The 13,316-nt window shown below is 33.3% G+C and overlaps 1 protein-coding gene across 8 annotated transcripts in view; it reads right to left on the bottom strand.

Annotated features, from left to right (window-relative positions):
• Nucleotides 1–2,783: 2,783 nt before the first annotated feature.
• Mmp1 (matrix metalloproteinase 1) overlaps nt 2,784–13,316 on the bottom strand; it is a 330,832-nt gene continuing 320,299 nt past the window's right edge. For 7 of the 8 annotated variants that reach the window (XM_031928038.2, XM_032601880.1, XM_031928035.1 and 4 more), the window contains one exon: nt 2,784–3,104. In XM_031928038.2, the coding sequence (XP_031783898.1) occupies nt 2,874–3,104 (231 nt within the window). In that variant the 3' untranslated portion in view covers nt 2,784–2,873. 8 annotated transcript variants of the gene reach the window in all.

The following is a 13,316-nucleotide window of genomic DNA, read 5'->3' as shown; positions in this document are numbered from 1 at the left end:
TTAATAAGCTAAGTTTTTAGACACTTAGCTAAGTTGTGGTTAACGATTTAACTAAATAAGCGTTTAACCCTTATAAATGCATAGATATGACGCATTAACTCATGATAAATCGAAACTTTTGCTTGAAATTTGTCAAATGACTGTTACAATCACAAAATTGTAGAAAAATACATTACAATCGTAAAAATACGAATATTCGTAATCAGACATATATACATTTTAATACCAAAAAAAGGGAAAAACAATTTTTAACTTAATAATAATACTGATGTGGTATTATAGATATGCATCACTAAAATATTAGCAATATTTTAATTAATTTTTTTACATTAAAATTTGATAAAAGTGTCCAATTAAACTCAACTTTTTAACGAATTTCAACCGTTATATTTCTACCAGGGACTATGAATGCATTATACAAAAACGCGAGAAGACGAGAGACGACGAAATTGAGAGAGACTTTATCAAAACTAATGACAACCAATTTGAATAATTAACAACGAAAATTATAACAAGAGCGTGAATCCCCAAATCACAGCATCATAAAACAAGCACTACAGACTACAGGAAACGCACACACAGACATCTACAAGATGCGCACTTACATGAAAACCACGTCGATCCACACATACACGGAAAGCCGTAACGCCCTGCACCAGCTACGAGCCAGAAGTCTTCCAAAGCCCGCCTAGCAAACGAAGAAGAAAGGTGGCCCGATTACAAACAACCAAACGGCCATACATACGCACTCAAATAAAAGCGGCATAAGCTGCGAATATTCTTCATCGTAAAACAAGAATCAAGCAGTAGGAATTAGACCCTATGTACATGTGATAGCGAGCTCACAAATATGACGACATAGAGGAACTAAGCCTTCTGAATGGACCTCTCCACTAAAGAAGCCATCGACTCACCTACACACCTGTTTATCGCATAAGCGACTACATGATATAAAAGGGCCCAGCATAGACCGCATGCGACCTAGTAATTATAATTTTTAGACGCTTCACGTCAGTTCATTTCGGGCTAACAACGCGAACACTCAATAATTTTCTCGATTAAGTTTAACTCAGAATTTGTCGCGCAGTACATCTTAGATCTCCGGATAAACGACATAAAAATTTCGAGACAATCAGTCGAAACACGAATCAAGCGAAACCGTTTATAATTAATAATTGTCGGAATCGGTAAATTACAAATATATCTTTTGAATAAATCGTCTCTCGTATCTGCGACATCCTACGTAGTTAAGCGTCGTAAGCCATTCTCGAAATCCGTAACAAACCGTGTTAACTATTATAAGTCTGTCACAAATTTTAATAAATACAACATTTCAACGTAAATCGGAAGTGAATCAATCGACACTCCTATTCCTGAATACCTCTCGGCCCTTAATCCCAATTGTTTGTGGCACTGTTCACCGAAGCTGAGCAGGTAACCGGAGGACCCAGCACTGCAGGAGACCCGCACGACAAAAGGTAAGTGTCGATCATATTTTTAGGATAAACTAATTAGATGCTCTTTCTCTCTCTCTCTCTCTCTTTTTCTCTTTCTCTTTCTCCTGAAAGAGCAAGCAGTAATTAAACTAGCGTTTTGATTCGTGCTGCATTAACAAGTAGATGCCTGATCCCGCATTCGTTCTCTCTTTTTTTTGCAATTAAATTGAATCAACAAGACGTTACGAGGGAGAGTTACGTCCAAACCCGACGTCATACTAGATCGAGAAACGATTTAACTATTAAGCAAGAATGCCAATCGATTGATAATTATTCCCGGTCAAGCAGTTTACTCGTACAGATATTTTCCGCTGTTCCTTTAGATCGCAAAGGTGTCTAAACACCAAAGCGTCGAGACGTCTTTTGTGTTCCCCATGATTAAAATAACCACCTGATGATTCGTCCGCTGACAGCCAGCATACGGCTCAGGACGTAAAAATAGGGTACCTGTAAAGGCATATGTATATGGAATAAATAAATAAAAAAATAAATAAAGTCATCTTGGTTCAAAATTTTGAGGTAAAATAGCAAGTAGATGTGTCAAATTTGAGATGTCCAGAGTTTTTTTCAAATTCAAAGGATGTAATAATAAACTCACTGACTCGATATTGAACTTTCCTTCAAATTCACTTCTCGAACCGCATCGAAGATGACTTTGGGTTTAGAGATGCAATATTAATATATTTTCACAACTCAGATATTGAATGGACCCTTTATGCCAGAAAGTAGCGTAAAAAATCGTTCATTCCAAGCGTGTGTAAAAAAATTCAAACTCAAGTCGAGAAAAATGACGACGAGGAGAAAAAATCGGCTATTTTTTTCCCTAAGCTGAGCACCTTACCCTTGTTCGAAACAGTCAATTTTTTCTCCTTGATGCACAATGTATGAAATCATTATCTCTGGTACTAGTCTAGGTCGTCAGATGAACTGTGGTCCTCATCTGCTAGCTTATCTTTCTAGTACTCCGTACGCTACGAGCATATCACTCTTAAACGAGTACTACGGAGGATCGCTTCTCCCTCTCCCTTATTGGCATACCAGAGTCTATTATTTATCAATATAAATCATATATCATTTAGTTAGCTCGTCTCGAATCGATTCCCTCGGTCTCGTTATGAATTTAAAGTGCAGTACTGATCTCATTATCTAGGCAACCAATCAAAATCACGTATTGAATGCTTTACAACAAAAGTCATCATGTTCAAGGAAAGGATTTCGCGTTTGAAAAACAGGCTAAGATAATAAAAACATAATATAATAATGTTACATAAAAAACTGTATTCATGAATTTAATATCGGTATGAATATCTTTATTCATTCCGTAGGAACAAGTTTGGTTTACAAAATTATTAACGATCAGGTATCTTTATAATTCAGTTATGTTAACGTATCCAAAGCAGTATCGTCATGATTATCATGAGCACAGCTTTTATTTATTTTAAACATTCCACTGCTAATTTCTTTAGAATTTTTCGAGTATAAAATTGAATTGTTCTGAGAATTTTTCAACAACCATTGAACATTTTCTAAAGTGCCTTTACTAGTTGATCTGCAACCAAACCACCAATAAGCTATACTTCTAGGAAAAGATGGACTTGCCACATCAACCTAAAAAATAAGAACATGATTGAATACTTTTAAAGAAGTTATGACATTTATATATAAAATATATATTATTATCTACAAAAGCTGAATATTCCACTACAGTAGAACGTTAAGGAAACATTTTAAGGGATCACTCGTATGCCGTCAGATGCGCAGCGAATAGGCTTAATATCTAATAAGAGGGAATTCGCGACCTTTCCCGTCTTTTCTGTTGTAGCAAAAAATGTCCCTTGATTTCCTGATGGAAATAATTGGGTGTGCCAAAGTGTGCGATACTGTGCCATACTGTGCCATACTGTGCCATACTGTGCCATACTGTGCCATACTGTGCCATACTGTGCCATACTGTACCATACTGTGCCATACTGTGCCATACTGTGCCATACTGTGCCATACTGTGCCATACTGTACCATACTGTGCCATACTGTGCCAAAGTGTTCAAATTCGGAAATTTGCTGCACTTTGGCATACTTTGGCATACTTTGGCACACTTGACACACATGGGTTTTTCGGAAACAAACATCTCTTTTTTCACATAGTATGGCACAGTATGGCACGGTATAGCATAGTATGTCACGGTATGGCACAGTATGGCACGGTATAGCATAGTATGTCACGGTATGGCACAGTATGTCACGGTATGGCACAGTATGGCACATTATGGCATAGTATGGCACAGCATAGCACACTTTATCACAATTTGGCACACTATGGCACACTTTGGAACACTTCGGCACAGTGAGATATATCCCGCCGCACGGGCGCCAAAACATTGCCACTGCACGATGCCGTCATATCGACGGCACGCGTGAAGCTTGAAGTCCCAGTAGTACATAACAATAAATAATTTAATAAAAAAAAAATAATTTAAGCCATGGTGAGACTTGAACCCAGATCCTTTGGGTTAATAAGCTGGAGGTCTACCACTAAGCCACGAGTACTCGTTACAGTTAATACAAAAATTTGGACTCATGTACTTCAAGCAGCTTTAGATACCTAGTACTTTTACAATATTAATTAACAATTGCCCGTTATTCCCTTAAAGCTGCTGTCCGCCTTAAATGTTGGAAAAACATGCCTTAACAGGAGAATCCGCCGGGATTCCAAGTTTTCCGGATTTCGACCAAAGTTTTTCTAAGTCCTTAATTCCCGAAAAATTTTTTGCCAAAATGTGCCAAAGTGTGCCAAAGTGTACCAAAGTATGCCAAGGTATGCCAAAGTATAAATTTCCGAATTTGAACACTTTGGAACGTTATGGCACATTTTGGCAAAAAATCCATTTCCACTAGGGTTAATTATCCCATTATAAGTAATATGACGATTTAGCGAGATTTAGCACTCGACAAATTACTCATCGAATTTTTCGTATATAGTTTAATAAACTAAAAATAGCATTAAATAAAAAATATCGATGAGAACTTTCTACGTCTTTTGTATCCCAGACGTAATTTGTTAAAATATATATAATTGAGTTTCATAGGTAAGCAATGCAATAGAAAGGAATACACGAGTATTGACGCTTCTCTCGGAACAAGACTCAGTTCGAAATGACGCTCTGATTTTGGCAGTTGACGTTCAATGTAAAATAATACCATGATTTCGAAACGTACTCTAACACATCGATGTACATATACAAGTACTTAAGGTGTCGCGGTAGTATCCGTACACTGTAAAAAATGCTTGATATAAATACAAGCGTATTGTGAATCTACAGTGTTATGTTTTTGTTATTTTACTAGTCTAAAATCTGAAATTTAACACGTTTAATATCGACTAGTAATTTTATGACGCGACTAAAAATTTACTACTCTGAGACCAGGTCCCTGAATTTCTTACTCTGAGAGTTGTATTGTTACAGAGTATTTTTTACAGTGAAGCTGCAGCATGCAAATCTGGACGCAGTTCGCGCAGACGAAAGAGGAAATATATATATATATATATATATATATATATATATATATATATATATATACACTCAGCGTGTAGTATACGGAGCGCGCGGAAAGAGGGAAGAAGGAAGAGCTATAATTAGCACTTACAAGGAAAGGTACCCAACCCGAACTCACCGATTTTGATGATTTTCATATATGTTGTAGAACATAAAAAAATAAGAGGCACGTATTTTTTTTATCGGCTAATTTTCACTTTTAAGGGGTAAAAACCTCCCCTAAAGTTAACCCCCAAAAAGCGTTTTTTTTAAATATCTCGGCTTAAAATTAATATTTTTCAATGAAACAAAGTGGAGGTTATTTCTTACAAAAAGAGCAAGTATTTCATGGTGATTTGAAGAGTAAGAGTAGCATCCCCTATTTTTTAGGGGTTGAAAACATATATTTTTTGGCATAATTTTATAATAAAAATGTTTAAACCGACTAATAAAAATTGGAAAAAATGTTTAAACATTCTTAATAACAAAATTTAGTTGACGTCTTTTGGTGTTTTCATAAATATTATCCCTAAGGGGGTAAACCACCCCTAACACAAAATAACTGTAAATATGTAATTCAATACATAATATTTCGTAGAAAGTTTGTATATAGAGGTTTTCGAGGTCGCTGATTACAAATCTGTTATCAGATTTTGAAAATTCAAAATGGCGGAACCAATATGGCGGACGGAAATATCGAAAAAAAATTTTATATAATAAAAAAGTTTTAAACGACTAAAAAAATTGGAAAAATTTGTAAACATCTATAATAAACAAATTAAGTTTTTCGATTTTTTCATAGATACTACCCTTTAGGGGGTAAACCACCCCTAACACAAAATAACTATAAGTATACTTCAATCCATAATATTTTGTAGAAGGTTTGTATATAAGGGTTTTCGAGATCGCTCTTTGCAAATCTGATATCAGATTTTGAAAATTCAAAATGGCGGAACCAATGTGGTGGACGAAAATGTCGAAAAAAAATTTTAACTTTTATAAAAACTTGTTATAAATGTGTGATCTTTGTAGCCTGTACATGTGAACTAAAGAGCCTTAAACCCTAAACCCCTAAAGAACAAATAGGCTAAATGGTTGTGCTTTTTAACCAAACCACCTCAAATTCCTAAATTTGTAAACAAGAAAATTCTGTGTGTGAAGCAGTTTTATAATTTCCGTAGATATTGTTATCAGAATGTTATTGAAATTCCTTTATTGTAAATTCAACTTATAATGTATTTTTGTTTATAATATTAGAGTATAATAATAATCTACAATCTTTTATCTTTTGCCATAGTGCATTTTTTGTATTGAGCATAAAATATATTATTTTACGATGTTTTTACAATAATGGTAGTCCTCATAAAAGTGTTTAAAGCACAATGCTTTTTGCACCAACCACATCGTACAATTGCAATGTTTGTGCACCCTTCTATTTCACAATGTGTTGCACAAGACTTTCCAAAACTGAAATCTATAGGATTATCAAATTTATCTGGTTTTTCATTGACGTAACCGCTTTTATACCAGGAATATTTAAACAAATCTATATATCTCGGTGAAGACAGTTGGTTGTGAACCAATGATTGAAGTTTAATTATATTATTTCTCATATGTAAATTCATATCATGATCCATTAACATTACATTATCAGAAAATGTTCGGACAAAGTTTTTCCAAATACGGAATCCATAGACATCAAGTGGTTGTATTTTTCCTGTGGTTCCAGTTGGAATTTTTTTTATGTTAATAATTTTATTTTGTGGCATTGTTTCTTCTATAACTTTGTCATAATGACCACTCCAAGAATCAAGTAATAGTATTGAGTGATGGCCTACATAGGGATAAAATATTTTTTCCAACCAGATTTTGAAGTGATCTGCAAGTAAACGACTTACTAATTAACTGATCAACGATATTACAATGTAAAAATTGTTATTAGTTCCCTTACTTGTTGTTAATTTTCCAGATTTGGATGCTTCCACGTACACGTTTTCTGGTCTAAATATGTTTTGTTCTACAATAGGGCCAAACTTGCCACTTGGTTCCTTTAAAACAAGAAATAGCGGTGACAACAATTGTCCAGTAGCTGATATTACTGGCTGTATAGTATAACTATGCGTTGTTGCTGAAATTGACTGTACCAGACATTGCACTTGCTTTTCTCCTTCTACTGCTAATGTTCTTCCAGATTGCATTTCTAGCTGAAATCCGCTCTGATCTGTATTATACAAATTTTCGAGTCCAATCCTTGGTATACACGATTTAACGTCATCGATAAATGCTTCAGCTTTAGCCGTAAGTTCTGCACTACTTTCTAGTGTTTTTCTTGTTATGAACTTATTTATTTTCCTAGAAACTATTCGGTGTGCTTGCTTAAATTTGAGTAACCAATGTTTAGAAGCTTTGAATCTAATATCATCAAAACCAATTTCTTTTTTAGCTTGTAAGGCCCATCGAATTATATCTTCATCATGGATAATTGAACCACTGTCGAGAGCTGCTTGAAAATTATCCAGGGTATACTGACAAATTTGTGCTACTTTTTCTCTATACGTGCCACCTTTATTAATTGAATGAGCCCAACGACGTAGCTGACTAATAGATGATACTTTTTTGAATCTGTTTTGCACTGTTTTGAGACTTAAATTTTGCTTCGTTTTGCTACTTCTCCAAAATTCTACAGCTCTTTTTTTGTATTCAAAATCTAGTTCTTCATTATCTGCTGTACATTGATTTGTTGGTGCTATATCCGGATCAGGAAAATGATGTTGCACTTCATCTTCAATTATTTCCGCATTATGGTCTTTATACTCTTCTTGAAAATCCAAAGAGTCATCAGTAATCATTTCTACATCGTTGAAATCATGTGTTGCATCTATTAAAATTTCTTTTATTTTTTCGGCCAACTCTGTTTTATGATAATTCGTGACACTATCTGGTATGTTTAACGCTTGAAAGTATGCTAATAATAAGTTTAGAACGTTTAACGGATTAATTTTCATTTTTCAATCTAAAATGAAAACAAGCGGTAAAATTTATACAAGCTGTGTTTTTGCATGTAAGGCACGACTGCTACATTTCTACCAGAATACAACGAGTGAATGTAAATTGAACCAAATCATTAATTTATGCATTGGAGAAGAATTCTCGTTCCACTTTGTGATGTTCGGAAAACTCTATTTTTGGTTTTATTCAACTTTTATTCACTTTGAAATTGAATAATCTAAATCTATATAAAATCACTAAAGAAAATTTTCTACAACTGTATGATACCACTGACAAACAAAAAGACGTACTATTCGTACTTTCCGGCATCGAACTAGAATACCCACAAAATTCACTCACTGCCTAAAAAATAACACAGGCAGCTGAGGTAAACAGTCGATGAAAACAATCTAAAAAAAGAACATACTGATTCGCACATATTGTCAACAACTTTTATGAGTGAAAGACATTTATCTGTGGAATTATCATTGAATGTACGATAACATTCATTAAACTAATGAATGCATATAAAATTCCCTTTCAATAACAACGCGTTCTTTAATTGCAAATGAAGTTCGAGTATTAATATTCTTTTATGTATTTTTACCAATAACAAAAATTATCATAGTAATATAATAATAATAAGAAGAAGAATAAGCATAATTGCAATAGCAATAATAACAGTAATACTGATAATAGCAATGATAATGAAAAATAATAATAATAATTAGAATAATATTTATTATTAAATTTAGATTTTTTGATAAATTCATTAAATCGTAGCAATAGTATTATTATGGAATTCCAGACTGTAAATATTTTACTATAGATACAATAATCATTACTTCGAGAATTCATCTAAAAAACTTTCGGCTTACGAAATAATTGTAACAATGAAAAACTCCCAAGTTTGACAACATTAAATTTTATTACAAAACGCAAAAGAGTTTGATAAACTAATTTTATTAACCTATGTTTTTTCATTTGCAAAAAAGTGTGGACTTTTTGAATTTATAAAATTATATAATTATGCAATTTATGAAATACTTTATAATTTATGAAATTACTTTTGAAATTATGCTAATTTATAAAAGCAGAAAAATAAATAATCTTTGATTGAAACATAAAACGAGACGTTATTTGTTACATACAAAATGATAGAATAAAATATCGGTAATATGTCTATACTCGTGTCTACGGTAAAGCATAGGCCTTCGGCTTGTCTGGAGGTTAGGGGTTTGGAGTCGTTTGGTTAAAAAGCACAACCATTTAGCCTATTTGTTCTTTAGGGGTTTAGGGTTTAAGGCTCTTTAGTTCACATGTACAGGCTACAAAGATCACACATTTGTAAACAAGTTTTTTTGAAAGTTAAAATTTTTTTTCGACATTTTCGTCCACCACATTGGTTTCGCCATTTTGTATTTTTAAAATCTGATATCAGATTTGTAAAGAGCGATCTCGAAAACCCCTATATACAAACCTTCTACAAAATATTATGGATTGAAGTATACTTATAGTTATTTTGTGTTAGGGGTGGTTTACCCCCCTAAGGGGAAGTATCTATGAAAAAACCGAAAAACTTAATTTGTTTATTATAGATGTTTACAAATTTTTTCCAATTTTTTGTAGTCGTTTAAAACTTTTTTATTATATAAAATATTTTTTCGATATTTCCGTCCGCCATATTGGATCCGCCATTTTGAATTTTCAAAATCTGATAACAGATTTGTAATCAGCGACCTCGAAAACCTCTATATACAAACTTTCTACGAAATATTATGTATTGAATTACATATTTACAGTTATTTTGTGTTAGGGGTGGTTTACCCCCTTAGGGATAATATTTATGAAAACACCGAAAGACGTCAACTAAATTTTGTTATTAAGGATGTTTAAACATTTTTTCCAATTTTTTTTAGTCGGTTTAAACATTTTTATTATAAAATTATGCCAAAAAAGATATGTTTTCAACCCCTAAAAAATAGGGGATGCTACCCTTACTCTTCAAATCACCATGAAATACTTGCTCTTTTTGTAAGAAATAACCTCCAATTTGTTTCATTGAAAAATATTAATTTTAAGCCGAGATATTTAAAAAAAAACGCTTTTTGGGGGTTAACTTTAGGGGAGGTTTTTACCCCTTAAAAGTGAAAATTAGCCGATAAAAAAAATACGTGTCTCTTATTTTTTTATGTTCTACAACATATATGAAAATCATCAAAATCGGTGAGTTCGGGTTGGGTACCTTTCCTTGTTAGAGGGGGAGGGAACCCAATTGCGCCGTTTTTGTGTCACGACATCTCGATCAAATTTACACCCCACGGCGCGGCTAAAGATGTTTTACGTCAAAAGGGTAAGTGCTAATAAGTACCCTTCGAAGCCCCAAACACAAGTAAGTCTGTGGTGACTGAATAAATAAAAATTATAAATTATGTACATCTTAACATTAATTATAGCTTTTTACAGTGTCTTATAAATTTTTTTATCCACAGGTCGCAAAATTTTTTCGTTCCGTATAGAGGCCACGAGGTCAATAATATAAAACCTGGTTGCCTAAGAAAACTGTACCCGAGTGAATATCAAAACAAAACAAGAAAGATTACGCCTACGCCTCTCGCTAATGTCATCCTTTTCTTACGCATAATTTTAGTTATTATACATAATATACTATATTTAGTATATAATATATACTGCTGTGTAAGTGACACTGATTTGGTGTGCGATTCTATCTCCTTTTACAGTCATTTTTTTCCTTTTTAGCCATGTATGTTGTACAAGTTATGCAAGAAACGCGGAAAAAAATTATGAAAGTTATTGTTTACGTGATCAAACGTCAAGTGTAAAAATGTTGGACCATAGCAATGATCCAGATTTCGACTGTAGTGACGAAACACTTCCGGAGATGCTCGGAAAAGCAAAAATTTAGCAGTCTTTATTTTCATAACTATTATTTTCAATTTATTGATATTACATTTCTTTTTTCTCAATTTGAATAATTCAACCTTTTAGTTTTAAGGTTGTGACGCCTTAAAAACTTTGCGTTAATCCAATAGGAATGTCAGTTAAATTCGTCTTGTAAAAGTTATCGTTCTATTTAGATTATATGATCCTTCAAATTATGTTTTTTTCTGGAGATTAAAGAAGTTAATTTAATAAAATCATATTTCGTTAAAAGGAACAAGGTATGAAAAAAATTAAAAAGAATATTTAGATGAAATGAGAAGAAAACAGATACAGAACTCAGGTAGAGGCTATGGTGAATAGTAAACAAAGAATGGAGAGGACGTTGTGAGGAACAAAAGGAAAGGGGAAAAAATAATATGGAGAGGAAAAATAATACTTATAAAAGGAAAGGGGGTATATGCTTAGTGTATCATATGGGACTTTGTGTAGATTGTGTAAATCTAATAGACTTCGAGCTAAAACCACATAGTTCTCTTATGATTTTATAAGACAATACAATCTTGATTACAATCTTGACGTCTTATGACCCACCACCTAAATCGCTTAGGACAAGGCTGGGCTTGTTTGCTCTCCATAGTATCGTTTGTACTTTAAATAAAATCCGCTACTACTCCTCTTTCTATTTATAGTGCCTCGAATTTTTCGAAAAAGTTTTGCAAAAAACTGTCCTTCTTTTACATTTTTACTCTCTCTCTCTCTCTCTCTCTCTCTCTCTCTCTCTCTCTCTCTCTCTCTCACTCTCTCTCTCTCTCTCGTTGTGCAGGTAGTGCGACGTATCCGTGTTGTGATTCAGGTATACGCAAAAGATAGACTTCGCGACGTTACCGCCACACACGTTGCATTAAAAATAATCTCTTTGAAAAACAGAGTTACGGAACATAGAGACAGGAACAAGAAGCTTTTAATAATGTTGGCTGCAACTGAATGGGGGAACAAGAAAAAAATGACCTAAACAATACGTGCGGTATTTGGAGGTTAGTTAAAAGCGTAAACAGCAAAGAGCCAAGTGTCAAGTTTAGGCCCATTTTCTTTTATAGCTGAAAGTTTCACAGAAAAAGTTGAAAAAAATGCCGAGCAGTAAAAGAAGAAGAGAAAGGTAATTTATAGACCTACAGGAAGGAAGTAGGAGAGCAAGAATAAATAGAAAGGGAGAAGAAAATGGTGGCAGATAGATAGCTGCAGAATTAAGAGGAGAAAGTGGAGCTAATAGAAGGTAAATTAAGGGGACCGATACACCTTAAATCGTCAAAAAATGGAAAATCTGATTTTTGTTTATATTTTTTCTAAATTGTTTAAAAAATGAATTAAACTAAATATCCGGACAACTGTTTTAAATAATATTTTTTTGAAAAACCCCACATTTATCTGGAAACTATATGTGTTTGAAGTATATCTATCAGTATAAAAGTGCCCTTCAAAGCCTAACTCTTAAGTAAGTCTGCGGTAGCTGAAAAATGGAAATTTTTAATTTTGGCCATTGAAGAAATGTTATACCTAATAATATGGCATATATAAACATTGTTTTATCTTTTTTACATTATACCTAAATATATTTAATAATTTAATTCATTTTTGAAACAATTTAGAAAACATATAAACAAAAATCAGATTTTTCATTTTTTGACGATTTAAGGTGTATCCGTTTTCTTAAACAAACTGCAAAAAGAGATGGACAAGTTCAGGAAATAGATGAGTAGCAAGATAGAAAGACCGCAGAAGAGTCAAAAAAAGAAAACTGAATTAAAAGAAATGTAAAATGAAAAAGAAAGAGAGAAGGAAGCGTAAGAGAGTCAGAGATTTTAGGAGGGCGAGAACTGGAAAGAAAAGAGATGAGAAAAGGTGCTAGGATGAGTCACTAGAGGACTGGCTGGATGACTTACTGCAAGGCGTGGAATGGGAAATACAGGAGTGTGGGTACAAAGAAAATAATATTTCAGTCAATGAAACAAATAAAAAGAATAAACAACAAAGGGAGAAAGACAAGACAAGGTTATTGAGAGAAAGAGACGGGATAATCGGCATAGGCACGATAGTGATAGAGGTGGGAAACAGACGAGAATAAGAAAAGGGACGGAACAGAAAGAAGATGATTGAGTAATAAAAACGCAGAGAAGAAAGGCTTTAAAGAAGCATGAGTATAGCAGAAGAAAAGAAGAAAATAGAAGAAAGGTACACGTAGAAACACACACACACGAACTTAACCTAACACACGCGCAATCACATAGACACAATATGAAATCAAATGAAGTATTTGAAAATTGTCATAATATATATCAAAAATATAAAAAAATTACATTAATTACGTCTATTTTTTAAATTATTTTCACAGCTTCCA

The sequence above is a fragment of the Nasonia vitripennis genome (genome assembly GCF_009193385.2).
Source record: "Nasonia vitripennis strain AsymCx chromosome 4 unlocalized genomic scaffold, Nvit_psr_1.1 chr4_random0003, whole genome shotgun sequence".
Classification (NCBI taxonomy): Eukaryota; Metazoa; Arthropoda; class Insecta; order Hymenoptera; family Pteromalidae; genus Nasonia; species Nasonia vitripennis.
This window is presented reverse-complemented; position numbering and strand designations above follow the sequence as displayed.